The following is a 27220-nucleotide window of genomic DNA, read 5'->3' on the forward strand; positions in this document are numbered from 1 at the left end:
ATCAGAATTTATTTTCGTTTTTATGTTCATGCCGGTAAACATAACCTCAAATCATCTGACAAGGTAAAAGCATCTATGGGCAAAAGTATAAGGATCGACTGCGGACCGACAATGACTACATTTCGATTTTCGATAATAACAATAGTAAACACTAAAAGCTAATGAGTGGAAAGTAACAACTACTTGTAACAGATTTTCAGATTTAACATTTACAAATTAACGGAATACAGACACACAAGTTAGTAACCCACGATCATAACGTACAGAATTATTATTATATTATAATATTTATTGTTTATGTTAGTAGTCAGTATCAAAAATATAAATAGTTGACGAGTAGGTCAACTTTTAAACAAGAACTGTTCCGCGATCAAAATGGTAAAGCGCAAGAGCGAAATAGCTCTGGCTGACGCTGATCAGAACAGATCGATCAGAGAAAAGTATTTCAAGACCGACAAAGTAAGTTCTGGGATTATTGGTTGCTTTAAAGCTTAATATGTAGTTATGTTGATTTCGATTTTATTTGCTGCAGTCCAATGTTCGAACATCCAGTCTTTTTATGCCCATCATGGCGCTGGAAGGTCACGAAGGTGATATATTTACGACAAAATTTCATCCTGAAGGGGATTATCTGGCATCGTCAGGTTACGATAGAAAGATTTGTAAGTACAAGTTTGTCCGCCGTTTAGGTATTGTCTGATTTGTGTAAATTAATTTAAATTGAGTTAACATGTTTCAGTCATATGGAGCGTGTTTGGTGAATGTGAAAACTTGGGCGTCCTCGCTGGCCATTCTGGAGCTGTTTTAGATATGAAATTCTCCACTGATGGAACGTTAATATACACTAGTAGTACCGATATGACAGTTTCTTTTTGGGATATTTATAAGGGCCAAAGAGTCAAGAAACTTAAAGGTATTTTATAATATTCAGATAAAGTAGAAAGCGAATTACAATGATAAGCATTTTTATTCGTTTTTAGTAATAATTTGAATACATTTGTTTAGTATGAATGTGTATATGTTGAAAAGTTCACTTATAATTAGTTTTTCTTCAGTGTTATAAATGTAAAGAGAAGTCACTTTTCATAAATACATTTCAAATTGTTATTGCACTACTTTATGTAGCCAAACTTGAGACAAATGCCTAACTATTAATTTAACGTTTTTATATTATCTTAGTAAAAATAATGAAAATGTATTGATATCAAATAGTATGTAGAAGTTTCTATCTTTCATGTTTTTTTCTTGCCATTTACCTATTATATATTTTTTATTTAATGAAATGTAAAACATTTCTCTCTAACTCAATTTATTTTGTAGGACATACTGGGTTTGTTAATTCCTGTGACTCTGCAAGACGTGGACCTCAAATGATCACAAGTGCTTCAGACGATTGCACCATAAAAGTATGGGATCCTAGAAAACGAGGAGGCGATGCAGTTACTACTTTCAATAATAATTTTCAAGTGATGTCCGTATGTTTTAATGATACAGCTGATCAAGTCATAACTGGTGGTTTAGATAACGAAATAAAAGTAATTTGTTATTTATATGATATAGTTTTTATTTTAAATTTTAACCGACAGCAGTGCGCACATTACTACTCCAATATAGTTAGTATTACTAATGTTTAGTATAATTATGTATGCTAGATTTGGGATTTGCGTAAAAATGCGTTACTTCATCGTTTACCTGGCCATACAGATACAGTGACTGGACTTGAATTGTCACCCGATGGCTGTTATTTATTGTCTAATGCAATGGATAACAGCTTGAGAATATGGGATGTGAGACCTTATGCACCTGCTGATAGATGTTTAAAAGTTTTCTCAGGACATACTCATAATTTTGAAAAGGTACTAATATAAAAAAAGTATATTGTGCTTAATTATATTTGTCTAATTTATGTATTATTTCATACTTATTTAATTTTAAATTGTTTTCTACTTTTTGTTATAAGAACTTATTGCGGTGTGCGTGGTCACCAGATGGTTCAAAAGTGTCAGCAGGTTCAGCTGATAGATATGTGTATATTTGGGATGCCAACACTCGTAGAATATTGTACAAATTACCAGGTCATAATGGGAGTGTAAATGATGTGGATTTCCATCCGAAAGAACCGATTAGTAAGTAAAATTATTAAGAGTTATAAATACACTTGTTAGAAAGTTATAGCATAATTTATCACTGGGAAATAGGGCAATATTTTGTATTAAACTGTAATGCTGTTTATGTGTATTTTTGTTTACTGATATTAGTGATGATTTAATAATGTTATTAAGTTTAAGTATTTATTTACTGTTGCAAGAAAAGCTATCATCATTTTAGTATCATTGTGTCTATTCTGAGGGTTCTTAGAGGACTAAGTCACTTTCTAAATTTTTCAAGAGAGCAAAAACATTTGCATTTTATAGTTAGGAAAATTAACCCTTTGATTACTGCATTGATAATATAATATATCTCTATGCCTCAATGCACTGAATAAAATTAACTTTATTGGAAATTACTATTTTGATTGGATATTTCCATTCTATATCCTGTAAACAAAAAGAAAGTTTACACTTGACAGCAGGAGGTTAGCGATGTTTAGTGCTGTCGCATATACCCTCTACTTTAGTCATAGCGTTAAAACATTATTTAATTTGAAATACAGTTGTTTTATTTCAATAAGAAAATAGCATACTTGCAATAGTAGTTTAAAGGTTATTAAAGTACTCTACCTTCTTTTAGATAATATAATCATAATATAACCATTATCATTAATTTTAAAATACTATTTGTCATGATATACTTGATGTTAAATGGGAAATTTCCTACCGCCAGCTATTTTTGGACTATTGCTGGAGTAACACATTTTTCCTGGTACATATTTTAATAAATAATATAATTTTATCAAAATGGAAAAATAACATATACATTAAAATAATATAATACATACTATATTTTGTTATTCTAAAGTTAAAACCACAGCTGTGTAATCAAGTTGATGCGAGAATAGGTTGTCAGACTTCTTAAACGATGGTTGCAAGTTGATTGACTACAAACTATTAAATTAAAAATATCTTTTGATAAGCAAGCTTGTGCAATGTCTTATACTAATGTTATGCTGTATATTTCCAAACCCCGTGGTGCGTCATGTTATAAGCCCATAAAGCGACATATAATAGTGAGGAAAGTATATTGACATCTATTTATGTATGATTATTGATTGGAAACAAATTAAGTAGTGGATTTTTAATAGAGTTAATATATAAAATAACTAAAACCCAGAATTTATCAGGATTAGATTTGTCACTAAAACGTGATATTTTATCAATAATTATTTAAATATAAATGAGGGTAGACATTATTTCATTGTATTTTTTAGTACTTCACTACTAAAGCTAACAAATTGAAAAAAAATGTTCCTAAATTATTAATACAATATGTGCATTCATTATTAAAGTATTAACTACAATCATAGTTAATTGTTAAATTGTACATTTTATTTTTTCAGTTATGTCTGGATCCAGTGACAAAGTTGTATACCTCGGTGAGTTCGATTGAATCCATTTGAAACTGAACTGACACTTTTGTAATTTTAAATTTATGTTTAGCTTTTTCATTACTTTGTATTTATTCGATTAAACTCAGAGTCATATAATAAAATGTATGTTTTTATATTTTAATTATAGTAATATTTATGTATTCATATTATTCAAAATACACATTACACATACGACATACAATTACAAAATATTTCATTTTCAGAGTATTGATATTTTTAAATCGTGCCTTGAACGGTCTGACAATAAATTAATTTCTGGGAGGAGGAGGTATAATAATAAACCACTGATTTCTAACTATTTAAATGTTAAAATAAGAATATTATTTTATTGAACATAATTTTCTTTATTGTAGGTTCTATTAGCACACAACACAAAACAAAAATTTCTTTACATTTTTTTTTTAAATGTTAAACTATTGTAGCTATGGATATATTAAATGATTTAGTGAAAATCCGATGTAAAAAAAATGATTACTTTAAGAGATATTAGGAAATGTTGAAAAGCCGCGTGATGTCATTGGGCCCAGCTCATCGTAATTCCCTATCTTATACGTGTAAAAGTTCCTTACTTTCCTCACTTTCCTCGCTTCACACCAAGATTTACCAATTTAAAAATTTTATTTTTGAAATCTAGTTTAAGTATAAATGTGTGATTTCATGTGTTTAAGATAATATAAGTATCAGAAATTCAATATTTAGTTTTTTTAAATATTAATACATCTTAAAAGTGCTATTTTTGTTAAATGGCGCGTCATGGCTATTTAAATATAAAATAAAAATTCAAATATATCTCTTCTAAGCGTAGCAGCAATTTGGGGGGGGGGGGGCCTTAGCTCCCTAGTTTAAATTAATCCTGCTCATATTTGTAAATATATTTATTCTTAAATCAATAATCAGTAAGACAAAACCCTATAAAAAAAATAAACAAATTAAAAAAAAAATTTAACTGTGGGATTTCTTAGCCAACTTATAGTCGGTGTACAAGCATGTTGTCTAATAAGTAATATTTAATATCGATTTACAGAATATAATATAGTCAATTGTTAATTATGTTAGCAACTATTAGCATTTAAAGTCAATGATATGATATATTGTTGTATAACAGTTAAAGTATAGATAATCTGTATCATAGTAGTAACACGAGTATAAATATTATTATTGCATACCTATTAGTTATTTTTTGATTATGGAATTTACGTACAGTATATTATTAATTTATTATAACTTCTTAACGCTATTCCAAGGAAACGCTGAACGCAACGTTTCTGTCTTACTCACTGCTCTAGCCTCTAATACTTTATATTCTATAATAGTATAATAATATAATAGAAACTCACTTAGAAACTGTGTAGGTTATATCCTGTAAATCCAAATTAATTTTAATTCTTACTGGACTACAATTCATTCTAATGTTTTATTTTTTATAGTATAATAATTAATAGTTTAATTTATCAAAAACAACTTTATTTCTTCGTGTGTTAAGTATTTTTTTCTTGATATTTCTACACGGCCGGCGTATATGACATTCCGCTGCATGGGTACTTTTGAACCACAGCGGGCCCGCCCGACTGCGCTCGTCCCCAAGGCGAGTCAGTCATTGTCAGTCCAACAAAGCCTCCACAAATCTGTGTATTTTTGTATTAACATAGTGTTCAAATAAAGTATAGTGGTTAACTACCTCATTGCGTGTTTCATTTATTTAGTTGTGTAGACGTACATAACATCAGATGTTTTTGGAAGTTAAATAATATCAAGAACAATAATATGTTTAACATTTTTAAATTCTATGAGATTTCCTCTAAAAAATTGTTGAAAATAACAAAGATAACGCTATGAAAATGATTATAAGTGGGAGATGGAGTGCGGGGCGTAACCCCTGCAGGTCTGTTGATTTTGTAAATTTAGCCCCCCCCCCTCCAAAAAAAAAATACAGTTGTCCAAATTTCACTTATGCGTTACAGCATAAATTATAAAAAAAAACAATATGGTGATAAACATACCACTGGTTTAGTCTCCCCAATAGAATTTACATAATTGGATAGGAATATAGGATACTGAAAAGTTTTAATTAATGATCTGTCATGATCAAATTGTAAAATAAGAATTTCAAGAGTCAAGACTTCAAATAAAATCAAAACATTTACATTGGCCATATAATTACATTTATTGTTGATCTTACAAGTGTATATTATACTTCAATATTAACTAAATTGTCATTGTATCTACTTATTATGTAATATTATTAAAAATTAAATATAGAGTTTAAATAACTTATCAATTTTAAAAATAAAATACTTTTGTCTGGGATGCATGAAAAATTTATTAATTTAATGGACCATTAGCTCACTATTGATTCGTTAAATGTTTATTGATTGTTCACGCAACCCGGCACATAACTATTTTTAGCTGTATGCTCAGGTTTTATACATTTTAAATATGTATCTAATATTTATTCCAATTACAAATTTGCAAAGTTTATGTATTTATGGTTTATTAATTAATATACGTAACAAAATTATTTAACATTCAAAAATTCACACAAATTTTTGTAAATGCTTTTCTGTTAATTTTACACAATAATATACTGTATGTTAATTAATTAGAAAATCATAAACCCTATTTCACGATGAAGGTAGTGCGTTTATTTTAATGGAATATAATATTACTAATGGTAATTTACCATATTTTACCATGATTTATAATATATGAATTAAAAAACAATTTTTTTTTTTTTTTTTAAATAGAAATTTAAATAGGGTTATTGATTACAACTAAAATTAACACAGTGTACACTATTTAGGATGTTTCATGAAGATGTTGAAAGACATGTTTAAATTTTAAATAATGTAATTTTTAATTGAGGCCTTCAGTGCTGTAATGGCTTAACTCACAAACTACTAATTGACAATAATTAACTAATCTACAATATTTGAGTTAGTTACATTAATAGCAAATATACACCAAACAATTCCATACATAAACGGTCTAAGCCACTTTTACTTAATACTCACTACATAGCAGCACCTAAGCCGTTATTGCATTTTAAACCTTTAAAGTGTAGTTTAGTTTTAGTGTAGATTATTTTAAAGTTACTAAAGTACCTACCAAAGTTTGTTAGTCATTACTGCACTGAAGCTGAAGCCTTCAATTTTAATTGTCAGATTTCCATGTCCATGATGCACCCAGTTTATTCTATATTTATATAATTCAATCACAATAATTAACGATAGGTAGGCAGGGGCGGCTCCAGAGGCATAGTAGAGGGGGGGAGCAAGTAATAATTTTCAGAAAATTTTGATGATTTTTTTGGTAATTTTGATTTTAACAGTATAAAATTGTTTAGAAATAGAGCTTGGGGGCGCTGTGGTGCCTAGGCCACCCCCTCGGTGCCGCCCCTGTAGGTAGGTACTATTATAATATGATAACTACCTAGGTAAGTTCTTAGCTTTGAATTAATAATAAATTATGCCTCCTCGTTTAAACATGATATTACTATAATATTCCTACTATGTATCTATAGGTAGGTTTATATTATATATATTGAAATTTCCAGTCGTATATTTAGTATTGTCTCCTCACTTTTCTTATCATTGCGAACAATAACATCCTTCTTTGGAGTTTTCTTTGATCCAAGGTAAATATTTGGCAACTCTGGTGTATACTCCAGGATATCCAGGACGGGCGCATCCGTGACCCCAACTCACGATCCCTATACGAAACACGGATATCATTTAACATACAATATTATTATATACTCTAAGCCGTTTATACATCGTTCTGTCATATACCGAGTTTTTAGCAGAAATTGCATTGCATAATCTGCCCGAGCAAACACTAATTTACCGGTACCATTGATCAATTAATATATTTAATCCTTTCCGGTACCTCGTACCTAGCCACCTAGGTGGCTAGGTACGTATTTAAAAATGGTATGGAGTTAGCCTTATTTCAACAAACAGTAGAACAGTAGTAAGGGAAAACTCTTTTGGATAAGAATTATGGTAAAGTAAATATCTATTTACTATTTAGTATGTAATAGTTCTAGGTTTAATCCACAATGTATGGATAATGTTATTTCAGGGGCGCAAATAAAATTTAAAGTGTTAATGTTTTTACATAGGTATCAAAATAAGTTAAAAGTTAAAAGTTAAAAAAAAATAGCTAGATATGTTTAAAGTTGAGACAGAAAATAAACTTGACTTAACTCAGTTAAAAAAAGTTAATTTTTTTTTCAAGTTACTATAATATTTTCAAGTCATAAACTGCCCTAGTATTTTTGATTTACATAAACATGTGCAAAAAATTAGATTATTATAATATAAAATGATTAGAAAAAAATTACCAAAATCAAAAAAGAGTCATTGAATGAGTATTGTCTAGTTGGTTTCGCATGACACGAAAAGAAAATGAACTTAATTTCACGAAAATGATAATTAACTATAATAAATTAAATTACAACAATACAAAGTTTAACCAAATAAGTTAATAAGTTAAAAAAAAATAATTAACTAGGCAATTAAGTTAAAAGGTTAAAAATAATAACTTTTTAACATAACTTTAACTTTTTAACAAGTTAATGCCCACTTTTGGTATTTTAAAAATTAAATATTAATAGTATAATAAATGCAACGTTTTGAGCATAAATTAATTCAACCTACTGTATTACTAATACAGTACCTACCTAATACCTATCGTGTAAACTAAATTAGGTACTATATAACATCAATATAATTAATATATCACAAATTATTATTTGTAATACAGGCTGACCGCTGATAGATTATCTTCGCTCAAAACCATTTTTCGTATGCAATGATATATCATTGCCTTCATATTGAACACATCCGTCATCAATCATCATACATTTTATTCATACAACACCTAACACTCGACACATATACAAATTACAGCTTGCTGTACAGCAGAGCGGTCCCCCAATTTAACGATTTTTTTTATTTCATAATATTATGTTCGGTTCGTTTGACGTCACTTGTAACAATGTATAAAATAATAATTATATCTGTTCAGAATTAATTCAGGGGGGCTTGACGACGCGTAACGACTTATATTAACGTTGACATCACGGCTGAATTGCTTTTAAAACCTGGGCACCGCGGCAATTCGATTTTTACGGTCGTATAATATTATAAAAGCTCAACGACGTGTTTATTACGCTACCTGCATTTTACATTTTATCGAATTTTATGGAAAGGTTTTTAAACGATAATAGAATTTTTCACGTCAATTTTCTGAGAAGGGAAATAATCGTATTAGATTAATAATTGTTTTTGTTCCTGTAAAATACAAACAACACAATATCTGTTGTCTTGTAAAGACTGTAACCAACGGCCTTAGATTCCGGGTTATTTCTGAGATCAATAAAAAAAAAAAACTGTATAATATGTACCTTAAGAGGATGTCAGCGAACTGTTTGTTTCCTCTTTCTGGCCCACGCGGGCACACGAACCATAGATAGACAAAACGCATTTACACATAATTTTTTTTTTTTATGGTTTTCAGTTATCTCAGAGTAATATTATCTATTATTTACATGATAGAGAATAATATTTTTTAGGGTATGACATAATACCTATCGAGTGGACTAAATATTGACTAAAAACAATTATAATAGATATTTAAATTTACAAACAATTTTTTTTTATTTTGAAAGTCGTATACAAAGTCAAAAAATAATAAAATTAAAGTGAAACCCTCAAAAATATTAATATCAATAATTTTTGTAATAGGTGATTTTATTCTAAGATTACTCATAAATTATGAAAAATGACTGCCTTGATGAAAGCGTTTTATCCATGTTGCGCGTGGGTCTGAGAAAGAAAATAGATATTGTGCCGACACGAGGGCGCAATAATGAACAAAATATGGCATAAAAACATGGTTTTGTAGTTCAAGTAATACGGCTTAGTGAAGTGGTTTACTATAAAAATATCAATTATAAAAATTGTAGAGGAAAATTTTATCTAGAATCGTAAGAGGCCCGATTTTTGGTGTTTTTATTAATAGTTAAATTTAATTAATTTGTGTCAAATAATAAAAAATAAGCTTATAGTTAATAAAGTTAATTTATCCTGTGGGCTGCGATATTGTATGATTGGAAAACGATATCATAAATCGGGCTTCTTACGATTATAGATAAAATTCTTCTCTACATTTTGATCATAGGTATTTAGGTATAGTGTAAAACCCTTCAATAAGCAGTATTACAACTATTACTTGAAGTGAAAAACCATGTTTTTCAGTAAAAAAATGTTTAGTTACTTCCGGCATGTGCTGCGCCCGATAAAAAGCCGCATCCTTCGATCGTAATAGGTAAAATATATTATACACGAGGGTTCTAAATTATAATATATTATATAGAATTAAATATAGGCGGGTACTTAATTTAATTTGTACAGTCGTTTAGGTACATAATATTTAGTTTGCAATGATATGATATACCTGGCCATTAAAGATAATTGATTTCGGTATAGTTATAATTTATAAACTTATAATTTATAATACTAATAAAATCGTATTATTATATAGTTTAATGGTCTCATCTATCATATTAAATAATTTAATGGGTGTAAAAAATAGTATTTAAAACGAAGTTTATGTTACTTAAATTTTTAAAAGGAATGAGCTTATTTTGACGCCTCCAACTGCGCTACACTAATTATTTAAATGACTATCTATACGGTCTAAAACGTCTAAAAATTTGAAAAATATTACTTTTTTTCGAACTTAGGTGGTGGCGACATACCTGTTGATGGTGTTTTAAATACAAATTTAACTTTTAGAGAATTTTATAGTAGCAAGATTTCCGAGCGAACTTCAAAACTAAGCTAGAGTAAAAATTTTGCAAAAAAAAATTAAGTGGGTCGACGGTCAATCGTTTTTGAGTTAAACAAAAAAACAAAATCTAATCGTCAAAAATTGGTATTGCTTCGCCCCGAATCTAAAATAACAAGATTCATAGTCCACACATAATGTAGGTATATTTTCATTACAATTCACTATAGTAGGATAATTAATATAAATAACATTATAAATGCTACGGTTTCTTCTAAAAATGATTTATTTCCAAACTTTAATTTATTATTGTTTTGTTTTTAATTATGTTATGGAAGGTTTTGAAGTACAAATTTATTTTTTATAAATAATACATATTTAATATTAGATTACCTACTTACTATAAATATAATGCATACTGTTGTCATGTATAATATATAAACATAACCATTATTAATGTTAAAACTATTATATTAGGTTATGTAAACATGTATGTAATGTGTAACAAAATTTAGTATTAAGTCTTAGTCATTAAGTTTTAGTAGGTGTAGCAAAATTTAAACTATGTTAGCGAGTAAGTGATAGTAAGTGGTAGAGTAGACAAAATATGTGGGGTCGTTCAGGGGTGATCACTGTTGGATAAAAAACAGTAGTAAAGTGTTATATTTTAATATTATTATGTGTGTTTGATAGTGTACGTTGGAAGCGATCGACGTGTACAACAATGCATATAGAAAAGAAAATATAAAATATTTTAAGTATGAAATTCGAGTAAATGATCAGTAGCTATTTTCCGTAAAACTTTATATTGTACATTTATTACTTTGGTATGATTGCAGTTTAGTGAGTTGCAACTTAGTTTATAGGTCTACGGTAAGTTGCCATATATCTAAATATTAATTATACTTTGTAGATAATGAACACTATGATAATAATTGTATGCGTACCGATGATCTCGAACCGTTTGTTTTCCATGAGTCTCATCAGCGGTCCACCGCTATCACCCTGGCAAGAGTCCTTTCCACCCATCTCGTGCCCCGCGCAAATCATGTTATCCGTGATCAGGTCACCTGTGTAGTTGGTCTTGGCGCACTCCTTGTTGTCGATTATCGGCACGTCCACTTGTCTCAGGTGACACGACGGACTTCCGTTCTCGTACAGCGTACCCCAACCGGCAGCCTTTCCCACGCCGTTACTGTACGTGTCGTCTGCAACGTTATTCGTATCGTAATATTTGGTCGTCGTAGTTGTCATCGATAGCAATATTGCATTGTAGGTCGACTTTCTTATAATAATCAAAATTTTTGTATAGGTGCCCATGGCTATATCGGAATTTGCATTAGGTATACGCAAACCGTATCGGTATTATTAATTGATTGTACACCGTGTTTGCAGACACTAGGAATTTATGGAACTTGAAGACTATGGCGATTTAAAATTTATTTTTTTGAAAAAGTAGTAGGTACCTATCCCGCTGTTTTCTGCGAATCGTCAAGGCTGTTATTGGGTGTAGACGTGTAGTTGTAAACTCGGAACAACTTATATAGAAACATTTTTAAAATATACTTTTTTATAATTTCCTTTATACCTAGTCGTGTTGTGTTTACGATTACCCCCAAAAAAGTAAATTCTAAAGTCAGCCCTGGTTTTGAAATGACCCGAGTAGGTACCTACAGATTTTTTTAAACTGCTCAACGTGATTTTCCAGAGAAAGTCCGTAGAAAAAACAACCCGCGTCTTAGAAAAGGATATTTTAACATATGTCGATAGTAGTCAGTATAGCAGGGCTTAAATTTAAAATAAATATATCGTTTTTACGTTTTCGGATATTTAAACGTTATAGGTACAATTTTTATCGTTATTGTACTTTCAAACGTTATTTGATTTTTTTGGTTTATCGTTTTTTATTTTTTAACGTTATTTTAATTTTTTTTTTTTATACATTTTATTGTTATTTTTGGTATAAATAGGTATAGCCGTATACTGTATAGGTATAGGTATGGTATAGAACCACACTTTTATGTAAGAACTATCAAAGTAGTAGAAATTGTTGTCCAGGATAGGTTATTTTTAATAATCCTAGGATTTTTAGTAAGTAGCTATAACTCGCCAGTTAGTGTTAGGTGTCAAATATTGCTTAAATATTATGGCTTGAATGAAAGATGTAAAAATAGATTATTTATAACAATAATACAACTTGAAATAGCATAATAATGATAATGTTATATAAGATGTATTTAGTAGGTAGGTAGGTCGTAGGTACCTACATTAAACCACGCGCTTGCAGTTTTGTATCTTATTGAAATTTGAATTACAGAAAAAAACTAATATTCTATTAAATTCAATATTTATAAATCAAACAGATATAAAGTATTTCAAAAATATAAATTACTTTTAACATAGGTTTGCCAAATCTGAATTGTTTATAGTTATAACTTTTAAGATTCATACTTATATAGACTACAAGATTTAAAAACAATAGTAATGTTAAGTTCAACGTAAAAATAAGCACAAACATTATTTCGTTATTTGTAATTTTTTTATGTTACGTTAATTGTTTTTTTTTTCATTATTTTCTGTTATAACGTTATAAATAACGTTTTGAAGGCCTGGTACTCAATAGTGAGACTTTTTAGTTTTTTTAAACATGAATATGATTTGGGCTGGGTACAGATTTTATTTTTCTAACCAATTTTTTCCAACACTTTGTTTATCACGGTAGAAACGAATAAAATGGAAAAAATTACCTAATTTTCACTAGCCACTAGATAATATACAATTAATGGTTACTTATTAATATATATATTTATGATTCATAAATTTTCTTCAAAGTGGAAAATATCGTTCTACGTTTATGACACACGATAATTTGATTCCCTTATAAATTATAGCCCTACTAAATTGGCACTGCAGGTGGATCGCACAACTGTGTAATCTTTTTTAAATCAACAGTTCATACATTATCTTATATTTTAAAATATATCACAGCCACACAGACAAGGTTGAAGGTGACCTCATCGGCCAGCTTAGGGTAAAAGCCAGTCCGGCCTTTCCAGGTTGTTTACCTTATAAACCAACTGAACTGATTTTGTTATTTTAGAGGGCCCTAAAAATTTTAAAAATTACAAATATAAATTTCAACAGGCCCATATTTTACAGGTCCAACAGACCCCCCCCCCTCCGTTCAACACACCTTTTGGGGGCTCTGTGTGTAAGCATAAATTGGTATATAATTATTTTATATAATATAACGCACTTGTGTCGGTCGGCAAACAAACGGGCTTTATTGTAGCAGACATCGGCACTCGGTCGTTGAGCCTCAACAGCGCCAAATCGTTTTGGAAATTCAGGTAACTGAACTCACCTACGATGGACCTCAAGACGAATCGGGTTTCCGGTTTTCTAGTGGCATTGCAATAATCGTGTTCGCCAAAGGTGACTTTGATCAGCGGCCAAAAGAATCTAAACATTAGTAATTATAATATTATTTATTATGTGATGTAGGTATACTATATATAAATAACTCATTTTTAATCATGCTATAATATATTATATAGTATACTGGTATACGAACGGAGTAATTTTGTTGTAGTTATTGTTTATATCCACCTACTGGATGATTATTTTAACGGTAAACACTCGAATAAATTATACTAAACACGAGTTCGGAAAAATAGTTTTAAATAAATTATTATAATTTTTTCATTTTTGTAAAAAAGATAATTTTACTAACAATCTATATTAATTATTAAGTACTTGCGTAATACAATAAGTAAATTTGATCAAAGACTTAAAAAATAACACGGGATTCACATGATCATAGAAAATATTCATGACATGACTACAAATAGTAAACATAATATAATATACAAAAGTAATTATAACATTATATTGAGTTAACTCAATCAGAGATACCTACTAGAGAAAGGCAAACTTGTCTATATTCTGTAAATAATAATATTAGTACCTACATTAGGTAATCTCTTATAAATTATAATCAGTGGTTCTAACCTCTAGATTGATAAATACATCAATACGTCATTTGTTGGGCATAAATTTGGCTTAAATTTTGCTTAAGCTCTAACGTTTTTACTAAAGACCATAATGTGTTTAGTAAAAAAAAAAATAGGGGAAAGTATAGGTTACCCCGCTTTGCAGCGTCGGATGTACCTATACGGTACTCTCAGTATAGCCGTATTATATGTATATTGTATATATTAAGTCATTGAGTAACTCTTTAAGTTCTGCGGATAAATGTTTGTTATTTTGAAAAGTACTGAGCATTTTTCATTTTTTTTTAAAAAACACATATCATTGTACGCTCCGCTTAGAATCTAAAAAGTTTACCTTAAAGTTACCGGAACCATAATTATAATTTTTCTAGTCTCAAAATATAGATGGCACAAAAATATAAAATTAAGTCTCTAATTATTCGATCCCGAACGTTTTCAAGGAGTTTAATATAAGCAATTTTTTATGTGTGTGCATGTGGATTGTGTACTTGTGCGCTTAGTGAGTGATCATTGTATAGTGTGAGTGACTGTGTATAAAATAAATAACGGTGCGCACCTCTACATGCACGTACATTATAATAACGCATTATACAAATATTAATTGTGTGTTTTTTTGGTCAAATGTATCAATCTTTTGCCAATAATATTAACCAACTTGTTTATCCGATAACATTTCTGAAAATATATTTGAATTTGTCACTACATTTAGTTGAAAACAACTTTCTCACATTTTTAAATTAAATTTTAAACTTCAATATTATTAAAATTTAAAAAAAATCTTAAAGTTGAAAATTTAAAAATCTAATTTTGAAAGGTTAATGTGTTAATGTAAAATTTCAAAAAAGTTCAGAGTCATTTTCAAGAAAACTTTATGACGGATTCAAATATGTTCACAGAAGTTTTATTCGACGATAGGACCCACACAGCATAAAAATATTTCCTAACTATGGTAAAAATATTTTCAGGAAAATAAAATAGTTGTAAAAATATTTAAAAAAAGTTGCGTTAATTTGGAAATATTTTAGTTATATTCTTTGACCGAGAAATTCATATTTTTTATAAAATATTTTCAAAACATTTTAACCATATTTATTTTCAACAAACATTTTTATGGAATCATATAGTACAATATTTTGTTATAATGAGAAGAAAATATCTATATAAGTCAATAATATATTAGTCAAATGTTCATTATTCAAGCACTTTAAAATTTTCACAAAATATTATCATTTTCCGAATGCTGTGTGGGGACAGTTGGCTTAAAATAGGTCTATTTTGATAGAAAACGGGATCGAAAGTGTTCGGTGTGCCGTATTGTATTAAATAAAAAATAAAAAAACCTGTGCTTTAAATCTATGAACCATATATAGGTACCAATCACCGTTATCGTCGTTATATAAATGCATTATAAGTACCCTTTGACACAATGAGCAGCCGTCAGCACGTATCTATCGTTGATCAGCGTACCGCCGCAGTAGAATTGATTGAAATACGACAGACGGACCATCCAGGGGTATTCGTGCACACCCGAAGGGTCACCGCCCACGATCTTAGTGTCGACGTTCGGAGATCCGCAACCTGTTTTTGATTTTTCGCACAAAACACGTGTAGGTATTAAATATTTTAAAGCTAAAAATTTGTACTTAAAATTCGTCGCGAGTAGGTATGACATTAGGGGTTATGTGTATACTATATTTCAGCGTTTGAATTCAGTTTAACAAATAACAATAATTATTACAATTATTAATTATAACTATCAAATATTTCGTCACATTTCTCGATTGTTTAAAATGTATTTTTTTATGACTCGGTATCGAGTACGTACATTTTATTATACACACTTGTTGAATAATTTTGAATTGGTTTTTAACTCTATATATATATATATGTGTGATTTTTTAAAATAAAAGACAGCAGTTGTAAGACAGTTTATATTCGACAATCGTCTCTTGTCTATACAGTATAAATACGCACTAATAGTTTGTGCGAGTTCATTATTTTTTTTAAGAATCAACTACATGATGTTATTAGCTATAACGTTAAATTATTTACATTTATATTTTCATTATAGATTAGTCTATATAATTAAATTTTTTTTGAATTTTTAACGTTTTTTAACCAGGGACTTGGTCGCTAGGATATAGATGTGTAATAATATATTATATGATATAATGTTTTCTTTTGGTTACCCACACATCACTACTAACCCTCGAGACTATACGCACATTTCTGTAAAATATTTATACATAATATTTATTATAAATTATTTTTCTGGTTACCGTGCCTATATATTGCGAAGTCACCTGGGTATTAATACCTCAACGCAATCTTCAGAGAAAAGTGCAAAATACTAGAAACGTTAAATATACATATATAGGTACCTAACCTAACTTATATACTGTATTATTTTTATATGATTATAAGAAATGTGTGGTTTTCAGTCAATGAACGGTGACCGTGGGTATTAACATACGCAAATATAATATATTATACAAGGTTTGCGCTTAAATCTATAAGAAAAAAAATGAATTATATATATAATTATGTAATTATGTTTTTTTATTTATTTGATAGGTTTATCAGTCAATAAGATCAAAATCGTGTAAAACTATCGTAATTTAACGTAAATTAAATTGCGTTCCAGGTTATTGACGTTATTAATAATAATCATAATAACAATATAAATTTATTATATTTATGTTTTATGAAAATAATTTAGTAAACAGTTTTTGTTTACAGATATACAAACTAACAAACTAATATTCAACTAATAATTTATTATTATTATGGATTCATTTAATATCTGGAGTTGTTACTTTTTAATCATTGGATTGGTTATAAGTTTATAACTTATAAAATATGTATTATAAATTAAAACTTACTTACATTTTGTGAGAACGTGGACGGGTTTACAGGGAATTCAAAAGTTTAAACCAGCTATTGAGTATATTAATTATTAGTTTTAACGATATAATATGGTAATATGGTATGGAGTATTTCATTTCTATATACTCGATCATAGTAGAACTTTGAGCGATGCTCTTCGAATGAGTTTCTTTTTGTATTTCATAAAGTTGCGTCAAATTATTATGTATTTTTTTTTCTCAAATATTAAACTCTACTAAGAACTAATGAAAAATATATAATCTCTGAATTACATCAATTCAAATTTTAACTGATCTCATGATTGTAAAATAATATAGTGTGTTGGGGAAAATATAATACCAAATGTAATTTTCTATAGACGTCCGGAGTTTACCAAAGTCGTAAACCAGTAGATTTCGTATAAATAAAAGTCTAAACGAAAAGTGGATGCAATTTATTATATATGGGTAGGTATGCGGATTAAATTCAACGGTGCTGGCCATCGGACATCTAAAAGACAATAAATGTTTAGGTATACTCACTGCAGTCGCACTCTTGGCCATTTTTGGTGACCGAATTCACTGCGATTTGAGGCGTAGGTCTGCGAAATCCGAAGTCTGTGAATACGTTTCTTATGCCATGACCCTGCACCGAAACATCAGTCGGATATTGTAATATTATTAGATCACTTTTCAATGTATGATAATATTATTATATACGTGCAATGCACAAAACCGAGGATTCACAAACCATTACGTTATAATAAATTATATATTTTATAAAATGTAGGTACTTGCCTGTTGCGTTGCACATGCTATTACGAGCAGAACGCCCGCGACAAACGAACCTTGGCGACTCGGTGTCATGACTGTGACCCGAAGCGGCCACAAGTATTATACGTTTAACGGTATCGGACATCGTTAAAATGTGTACACACACACACACACACACACACACACACACACACACACACACACACACACACACACACACACACACACACACACACATACACACACACACACACGTCTTGGATATAACAAACGGGAATCCACTTTTCTACACGCCAATTCAAGACTGACCGCCAGGTCCAGTAAATATATTATATTAGATACACATGTGTGTGTGGGTATTATTAAAACGTGTTCGGATTGCGTAATGCGTCCGCGAGGCTAATAGACACGTTGTGTGCGTTTTATGCGGAATTTCAAAAATGCGTCTGACGGAAGTATCTGTCATACATATTATTATTATTATATAGGTACACCGCGAGACGGTGAAAGAAGAAGAAGAAGAAAATACGAACGACAGAAACGATGACGACGAGCAACGCGTAGGCAATGTATACGTCTTTTCATATATTATACTACGCGGACACGCTGTGATATCGCAGAGCTGTACATTATTGTACACCTACCGAAATATAATATCAATTGTACATATTATTGTTTGTCATATTTTACTATTATACCGCCGCCGAAACTTGAAAGTGAGACGGCGTCGGTGACGTTTTTTGTCCGCAGACGGTTATGCACGAGTACCAATAAATATAAAACGGATGAGATGTGTATATTATATTATATAGTTTTATGTAACGTTTTGTTCGAGTTTTTTTTCCTCCAAACAAAACGTATATTAGGTATATGTTTTTAGACACAGGATGTAGAGTAAAAAATAAAAAATACAAGATCAAATAAATAATATAATTTAAGGACTTAGATAAGTAATAATATATGTACAATACATTTAATATTCGCATATAGGTACGTATAAATTATTTGTTATTAACGTGTAATTTTATGGAAGTCCGGCCGCTATCTGACGCAAGCGCAGGTGTCCCTCATATTCTTTTGAATCCAATCCAGGTATTTGGTAACTCTGGTATACACGCCCGGGTAACCGGGTCTACCACAGCCGACGCCCCAAGACACTATGCCTGGAAAACGACGTTATGAACAATTACGAAAAAAACACGAATATAGATAGGCACCTAAGCGATTGTTTGACCGAATTCAATATTACAGTAAATTATAGTGAATGAATCTTTCAACAGTGATCACTCGTTATTTCGAAAAATATTATGTTTTTAGAAAATATTTTTTACATGAAAAAGTCACGCAAAAATCATTTTTCAGATAAAATTTTTACAATTTTAGTATACAATTTTAATTTTGAATTATTTAAGGTTTCAACACTTTTAAAAATTAACTAGGTAGGTTAGTATTACCTATAGGTATATTTATAAGTATACACATCAAAATTCTCAGAAAATAGTCTGCTTTGGCACAGAAATTAAAATTGTATGCTGTCATTATCAAAACATGAATTAGGTACTTAAAACAAATTATAATGATAATAGAATAGGTAAGTACTAAAGTACCTACTAAAGGTCCCCACACACTACAGCAGTTGTGGTGGCGATGGCGGTGAATTGCTGCAGGAGTGCAGGACACATTTCACCGCTCACCGCGGCGGTATAAAGCCAAGTAAATAGAATTTATCGCCACCGCCACCGCTGCAGCGTTAAAGGTTTTTTTTTAAAATGTTATTTTGTAAATTGTAATGCGACGTTGTATGACGTAATTGTAATTATGTGAAAAAAATATTTTAAAAACGTTAATACTTTGCGAGACGGCGAGTATCATTACGGTTATCTTCTCCATATATTATACTCACCAACTATTTCCAACTTGTCATCGACATCGCTATTTATCAACAAGGGACCTCCACTGTCACCCTGCAACGACAATAATCAATATTATTAAATATGCTTATATAGAATGGTGGGCGACGCGAGTGAGGTATAAAAAATGGTCGGTTTTTTGTATAAAAAAATTGTTTTCGCGTCCTAAAAGAGTTTCAAACGCATTCAGACTTCCACTTGAAATGTACATAATAATATTAGACAGTGATAATATAGTGATAATATAGTGATAAAAAATATGTAGAGTAATCAACTGAAATATATTACATGACAATGACGCGTATCAAATACTAAGAACGCAGTTATACATTAGAAAGTTTCTGAGTCGCTATTTCCGGAAAATTTCAGGGTGTTTCTGTTGCAGAAGTATATTGCGCTTGGAAATTGTGATAAATAATATAACGATATACCTAATATAATATAGACAGTGGTAATTATGACCACGCTCGTCGTATATAATTTTATATGAATCATGGTTCGTCGGAAGTGGACTTATTCTCGGGACCACGGGCTTTTATCGTTTCAAACCGGTATAATATAATAAATCGATAGGTATATAGTAACAAAATTGTGATTTAAAAAAAAAGTTCGTAAAAAAACAGGAATCGAATTAGTAACAAATCAGGGGTGGAAATTCGATTATTTCACTCAATCGCACAAAATAAAATAACAAACCTGACAAGAGTCCTCGACTCCCTTTCCGGCGCAAATCATGTTGGCGGTGATTCTCTGTGGTCGGTATTTTGAAGCCCTGCACTGTGCCAACGACAGGATCGGCACTTGAACTTCTTGCACAACGTCCGCCAGATTTCCACCTTCTGACACACGGCCCCAACCGACCACGGTTCCTACTTTTCCAGACGGTTCGCGGGCTACACATGAAATAACGTTGATTAAATAATGTGCTTGCGATAAGACATAAGATGAGTTTGAAAAAGTCATCATATAGTGATTTTTCACGTCTCTTCTATGTAATTTAGTTATCGCTTTCGTCAAATCCACTATAACATCGTAGATTGACTCACACGTCACTGAGACTAGGACCTAACTTAAAAAAAACCGGTGTTTTGAAAATCGATTGGACTAGAAACTTTTTGGCCAGTTAGAGGTAGGGGTTTTTTTGGATTTTTGGATTTTAATGTACTATAATATTAATACATAATTTAAGTTTTGTTATTCTCGGATTTTAGCTATATTTTAATTTTATACATTCTAAACTGTGTAGTTTTTTAAGTATAAAAAAAGTTATCAACTGAAACCTACAAAATCATTTTAAGCCTTCACAGCAGGACTATACAACTTTCGGCAAGCGATTACATGGTAAAAGACGACGGACAAGAATAAGTGTGGAATTTTAAAAGTTAATTTATTATACTGTCGGTATTTGTCATAGTCCACTCGGCTATATCAGTGGCGAGTATAAAAAAAAAAATTGGTGTTGCTCAGTTAATTTTAGGTGACCTACCCCTGATAACATTGTCATATACCGACCTAGAAAATGTTCTATTTTCCTTCTATATCAATAACCACCCACCCATATTTAAGGCGTTGCTTGAGAGACACTTGGACCCTATATGTTACACGCCACTAAGTTATATTACTTATATTATAATATTATGTACTTACTAGCTAACGGCAAACATATCGGCCTCACTGATTTGGTAAACGGTACCGCCTTCCGCAGCCGTAGCAGAGCCACGTCGTGGTTGTACGAGTTCACGTCAAAGTTTCGATGACGCACGATCGAAGATACCATCCTGGTAATCGTTTCACCGTCGGTCGTCGTGCTCTGGTCGTGGTCGCCGAATATCACACGTATACGAGATTTTTTCAATCTATAAACACCGTTCGTTATAATATTTTACAGTCGTTATTGCTTGTTAAAAGACGATAATATATTTTATGTTTTATGTATAACTTGACTTGACGAGAAAGAATAAAAAGCCGAATCACTATGTTTAATAATATTATGCTTCGGTAATAACGACGCCGTTATATCGCGTGGTATAGACAACTATATTATATTATTCCAAATAAACTGCAGTACAGAAGAAAATAAAAGTATCTATTTTATCTTTTTCCAAATGCATGGATCTTAATCAGACGATAATGCCTGTTTATCGTTATAATTCGAAAACATGTATATGCATATGTGTTTGACTTTCTCCAAGTCCCCGATTAACAATAACTGGTACAATCTCGAAATCACGTTGCCTGCATATGTATATGTATATGTATACATTATATTTTATATATTACCTAGGTATATTATGTTCTATAACGAGAACGAGTAAGAGTATAAAAAAGCAAATATTTAACAGAACACGATTTTTACATCGATAAAAGCACATCAATCGTATAATATTATATTCAATGGTATGTTTAATTACCTATTGTCTTCGATCTAATATAATATTATTACAATGTGATATTATAAATTATTATGTAATAATAATTATTAAAAAAATTGATCGTAGAAAATGTTCCGATCGCAATCGTCGCCGTGTATAACTTACTGTCGTAAGTACGTTTTAAATTTTAATTGGCAAACACACACACACACACACACACACACACTTGTATGTAAACGATGTTCGCGTTCCACGTGTGTTCGTGAAATGAAAATGTGTACGTTTCGCGTATTCGAAATTGTTTTTATGAATAATTTCGCAATGGAAAGTTATTATGCGCGCGGTATAGGTATAAAGTACCGTGGCTATCGTATTATTATCTATCGGATGTGTATTATAACCTCGTTTGTTTACTCCACGCTGGTAAAGCAACAATTTAGGACGAAATCTCTCGGCGCGGCGACGGGGAATTGAAATATATACTATACAAACGTATAATAGTATAATATATTATAATGACGGTGCGAATTGACGGTGGAAATGCAATACTACGGTTTTACGCTATGGTATTATACTGTCATACACACACGGTCATACGGGTATTCCGTCATCGGAGGTAATATCTACACACATACGGAGTGATCCTAAGTGGCTACTTTATAATAATTTTCATAGTCAATTTAATATATTGTGTTTCTGATATATATGTGTATACATATTACACACGCAGTTATCAAAGTATTATTACCGCTACATTTTTGTGCGCGATTTGATAAAATTCTGAAGCAAAATAATTTTTTATGACATTTGACGCATAAATATTTCGGATAAGTATTAAAAATATAACTCATGTTGAAGTGAGCGGTGTATTAATACAGTGCGTAGGCACACGTCATACTGTTTTTAATAATATATTATAATTTTAGAAAAGTATTTTGCTACAGATTATAAAATTAACAATATAGTAGACGTTGAAAATTTAAAAATCCTCAGAACGTCAGAATCCAAAAAAATAGTGCTACATAATTTTTTAGTGTACATTTGGTTGGAAAACAAAAATCGATTAAGAACACTATTTACGATGCTTGAATGAATCACCCCGTATATTGCAGTACATGCTAGTACTTATACATATCTGACCGCAAGCGTTTGCGGTTTTTCGAGTGATTTTTATGGTGTGGTGGATTCGTTTTTACGGCACAAAATTACAATATATGGGTGTCTATATTATTATTACAATAACGGTTGTTCCAAAATCAGAGACGAACAATAATGATGATAATAATAATAATAATAATAATTATTATAATGGATCGGTGTCACGCGTAGCATGTATTAATGTATTATGGATTCATGATGTATTTACAAAACGCGTACGCTGACATATTATACATAAATAGTTAATAGTACTCGACAGCTTCTGAAACGGCAATGTGTAGTGTATGAGTGTATATAGAAAGTCAGGAAACCCCAAATTCGCGGTCTGTACCGCGTATTGCTATATAGTATTGTAACGACGACGAGGCATTCGAGGACGGTATAATACATCGATAACCGATCGTTCGCAATCAAAAATTAATTTTTAATCATACAGCGTGTACTAGTTATTACCTATATCATCGACTATCGGCCACCGCCACGAATTGAGGGTTTTAAAACTTTCTATGCAGACCCAATAGTTACGCGTCTATAAAAACGGCAGCAGGTCTCTCTCTCTCTCTTTGTCTTTCTCTCTCTGGTATACTCGTATAATATGTACATATGCGGCTATTTATTAAAAATGAATCACTTAGTAATTTACGATAACTCGGAGTATGGGTTCTAGACTTTTAAAATATATTTCCTTGTACCACTTTTAGATTTTCTAAACAAAATACTAATGAGTCTCAAAACTTCCGTGGACGTAAATTGCTCAGTTAATTTTTTTCGATTAGAACAATGCATATGTAACTATGACACATTACCTACTTATACCATTTTTCTGACTGAATTATGAGATTATTTTAACGGACTGTCTTATTGGTTTCCGTATTACGCCATTGTAATTTTATAGTAACTCTCTCCACCTTACAATGCCTATTCGATTACGCGAGCCTCATATGCACAGACACAGACACAAACGCAAATGTATGTTAATATTTTTATATCTTATCATTTACTTCATAAAACTGAGTCTTATAATAGTACAAAAATAAAAGAAAATACATTCCAATATCTTCAGATTTCGATCAAATCAAAGTATACATCATTATAGCTTAGTATTTCATTACAATATATTGTAATCAAAATGAATGAATAAACAGTAAGTCATTATAAGTTTAAACCATTTTAAAGACATATAGTATATTTAACAAATAATATGCACTCACTTCCGGACGCAATGAGCTGCGGTTAGCACGTAATCGCTGTTGATGAGTGATCCGCCGCAGTGGAAATGGCTTTCGTACATGAGTTTCGCTACCCATGGATACCTGTGCACCCCGGTGGGGCGGCCACCCACTATGCGGATTTCTTGGTTGGGCACTCCACAATCTATATGTATAAACAAATGTTTAAAATATTGATCGATTTGAAACAATGTTATTGACCGCTAAGGGGGCTATACACCAAGATTAATGAATAACTTTTGCGCTATGGCGCACTTTAAAACATGAGTGTAATTGATATGTGTTGATATTGGTACGAGTCGTGGTTGAACAGTCCAAAAAACTTGTGGCTGAGTTTTATGTAACGATGATCTATGTTTGACCAGTAAAGTCTATATTATACTGCTTAGGAACATAATTTAGTATGCTATATGCACAAAATAATTACACAGAATCGATATAAAAACTGACTAGAAATCGAGTGATAGTGACTTTAACAACCGGCGTGGAAGACGGCTGAAAAAAGACAACGAATACCAAATGAAAAGCCCATACGATGAATGTATGTGTCTTATATGTAATCTAAATATACAAACATTATTCGACGTGGGAGATATTGACGTGTGATATTATAAAACGATATAATACATTGAAACCGTCGGTGTCTATTGAATAAAACTGATTTTATGCATATTGTGTAGTTGTATGCGTGAAAGAAACGGTAAACCTTCTTGTCAGGAAGTATTTCGGACGCTTTCCGTTACGAATTTAAAACATGCATTAATAGACATTAAACGCGCATTTCGTCGCGACGGTAAAAGTATAATATAATAATATTATGTATTTACATTCTGACCCGAAAACCGTGTAGCACACTAGCGCCACTGTAACCGGTATGATTGGTGTTTCCGAAACATATCCGAAAAACGGTAACCAGGTCGAACAGCGTCCTTAATAGCGTTTTGGCACAATATAATATTATTGTGTTAATAATGTGACATTAATATTCGTTTATTGTATTGGGTATTGATAGTCTCGCAACAACTAATAATGTAATCCGTAGACATATAATTAAATGACATATTATAGTATGCACTCACTGCAAGTGCAGTTGGACACAGGTAACTTCTCCTCGGGCTCGTAGCTGACTGAACCAAATATGTCGTCAAAGAATATTCGCTTGTCGTCCTGCCTGTCGGGTCTGGACGTGCCGTCGTCGTCGTTGTCCTGCGGAAAGAAAGTGCAAACTATCAACACACACACACTTACTCACATTTCTATAGGGTAAACCACAAAGACCTGGCATGTTAAAATGCTTTTTCAAGATCTTCCCGATAAACCTTTACCTATACGTAATATAAGTAGGTTAGTTAGTTGGGTGGGTTAGTGGTTCACACACACGACATGTGATTGCAAATATTAAAAGACGTGTAACGATAATATCGATAGCACGTTATTTTAAGCGCACTCGCAAAACGTTATTTTGTCGTTGTCGTTTTCGTTTTCGTACACACATGACGAATGTGTTTTCTATCTTTCGCGGTGGCGGCAGAACTACTTTTACCGCAGAAATGTAACGCGCCGGCCCAGTCTCAAACCAGTCACCAGAGAGAACGACAACGAAGACACCGAGACACGATTATTATTATTATTAATTTTTTTAATTTTTGTATCGTCGGGGTGCGTCTGCGGAGACGCTGTGGACGGTTTGGGGCGCGGAGCGTTATACTGCGCTCACCCCACAGAAGCTTACCGTGGACGCGGACGCCGGGGTGGTGGCCGATCCGTGGCCGACGGTCGAGGCGACGGCCGCGGTCAGCATACACACGTGCACCACCATCTGCTGCAGCTGCTGCGACCGCATCGTCGACGGCGGCCGAGCAACATAAACGCGCGGTGGCCGCGGTCTGCGCGCGCGTTCGTCCGTCCGCACGAGCGAGCTACGGATAGCGATCGAGCGCGTACTTGTTGGCGAGTGCGACGAGCGGCCGTCCGAGCGATGTGACGATGTTCCAGACGCGTCGCGCGTATTACACACCGCGGTAAGTGGTTACCTCCTATACGACGTCGCGACCGTGTGCACACTAAACCGAGTTATCGCGTCGTACTGAGTGCCGCTTCCACTGAGAGACGGCGACGGCGGCGGAAAGAAAGTGCACCCGCCAGCGGACCGGACGCGAGTAAAAGCGGACGTGCACGCGCGAGGTATCGGTAGCTGCGTAATATTGTTGGTATTGTTGCCGTGGTATATACCATATACGTATATTATATATCTATATATATTATGTACCTACACGACGATAATATAATAATAATATAATGCATATGACTTGTTACCGGCCGCCGCGTATACCTACTCTCACTTTCTTGCGGACGCGACGACCTTGAAGGCGCCCCCCCCCCCCCCCACTGACGGCCGACCGTGGCTCAAGCCAGCAATATAATAGGTATATTATGTACTATCATAAATTCGACGTGTATGTATAATATCGAAGAAAAATCTCGTCAAATCGGAATGTCACGGACCGAAAAATAAAAATTTCATTTCAAGCAAGCGTTTTCCGTTTTGTGTTCGATAATCC

At 31.8% G+C, this 27220-nt stretch overlaps 2 protein-coding genes across 3 annotated transcripts; one reads left to right on the top strand and one right to left on the bottom strand.

Moving 5' to 3' along the window:
• Positions 1 to 83: 83 nt before the first annotated feature.
• Positions 84 to 3691, top strand: LOC132948990 (U5 small nuclear ribonucleoprotein 40 kDa protein). Of its 2 annotated transcripts, none has more exons than XM_061019726.1 (8): positions 84 to 238; positions 305 to 459; positions 533 to 662; positions 740 to 913; positions 1321 to 1535; positions 1653 to 1856; positions 1961 to 2126; positions 3497 to 3691. In XM_061019726.1, exons 2-8 carry the CDS (start codon positions 376 to 378, stop codon positions 3544 to 3546), a joined length of 1023 nt encoding a protein of 340 aa, XP_060875709.1. In that variant the 5' UTR covers positions 84 to 238; positions 305 to 375; the 3' UTR covers positions 3547 to 3691. The 2 variants fall into 2 exon arrangements, with proteins under 2 accessions (XP_060875709.1, XP_060875710.1); XM_061019727.1 differs by having other exon boundaries at positions 98 to 238; positions 308 to 459.
• Positions 3692 to 5124: 1433 nt separating this feature from the next.
• Positions 5125 to 26824, bottom strand: LOC132948438 (transmembrane protease serine 9-like). The gene is made up of 14 exons (XM_061018891.1): positions 26392 to 26824; positions 25739 to 25865; positions 24642 to 24804; positions 21548 to 21756; positions 20597 to 20793; positions 19894 to 19954; positions 19041 to 19153; positions 18594 to 18630; positions 18015 to 18085; positions 17760 to 17862; positions 15768 to 15930; positions 13596 to 13801; positions 11287 to 11547; positions 5125 to 7256 (listed from the first exon to the last, which is right to left on the bottom strand). The coding sequence occupies exons 1-14, from the start codon at positions 26500 to 26502 to the stop codon at positions 7135 to 7137; spliced, it is 1944 nt and encodes a 647-aa protein (XP_060874874.1). The 5' UTR covers positions 26503 to 26824; the 3' UTR covers positions 5125 to 7134.
• Positions 26825 to 27220: the final 396 nt, after the last annotated feature.

This window comes from Metopolophium dirhodum, chromosome 7 (genome assembly GCF_019925205.1).
Source record: "Metopolophium dirhodum isolate CAU chromosome 7, ASM1992520v1, whole genome shotgun sequence".
Taxonomy (NCBI): domain Eukaryota; kingdom Metazoa; phylum Arthropoda; class Insecta; order Hemiptera; family Aphididae; genus Metopolophium; species Metopolophium dirhodum.

Excerpts from the sequence above, each read along its gene's own strand:
- LOC132948990 (XM_061019726.1), top strand. The coding sequence starts at position 376 with ATGGTAAAGCGCAAGAGCGAAATAGCTCTGGCTGACGCTGATCAGAAC. Across the intron at positions 663-739 it reads AGGTTACGATAGAAAGATTT|TCATATGGAGCGTGTTTGGT; the intron begins GTAAGTACAAGT and ends AACATGTTTCAG. Across the intron at positions 1,536-1,652 it reads GTTTAGATAACGAAATAAAA|ATTTGGGATTTGCGTAAAAA; the intron begins GTAATTTGTTAT and ends TATGTATGCTAG.
- LOC132948438 (XM_061018891.1), bottom strand. The coding sequence starts at position 26,502 with ATGCGGTCGCAGCAGCTGCAGCAGATGGTGGTGCACGTGTGTATGCTG. Across the intron at positions 25,866-26,391 it reads CCCCGGCGTCCGCGTCCACG|GACAACGACGACGACGGCAC; the intron begins GTAAGCTTCTGT and ends TTCTTTCCGCAG. Across the intron at positions 15,931-17,759 it reads TGGCCAAGAGTGCGACTGCA|GTTGCGGATCTCCGAACGTC; the intron begins GTGAGTATACCT and ends AATCAAAAACAG.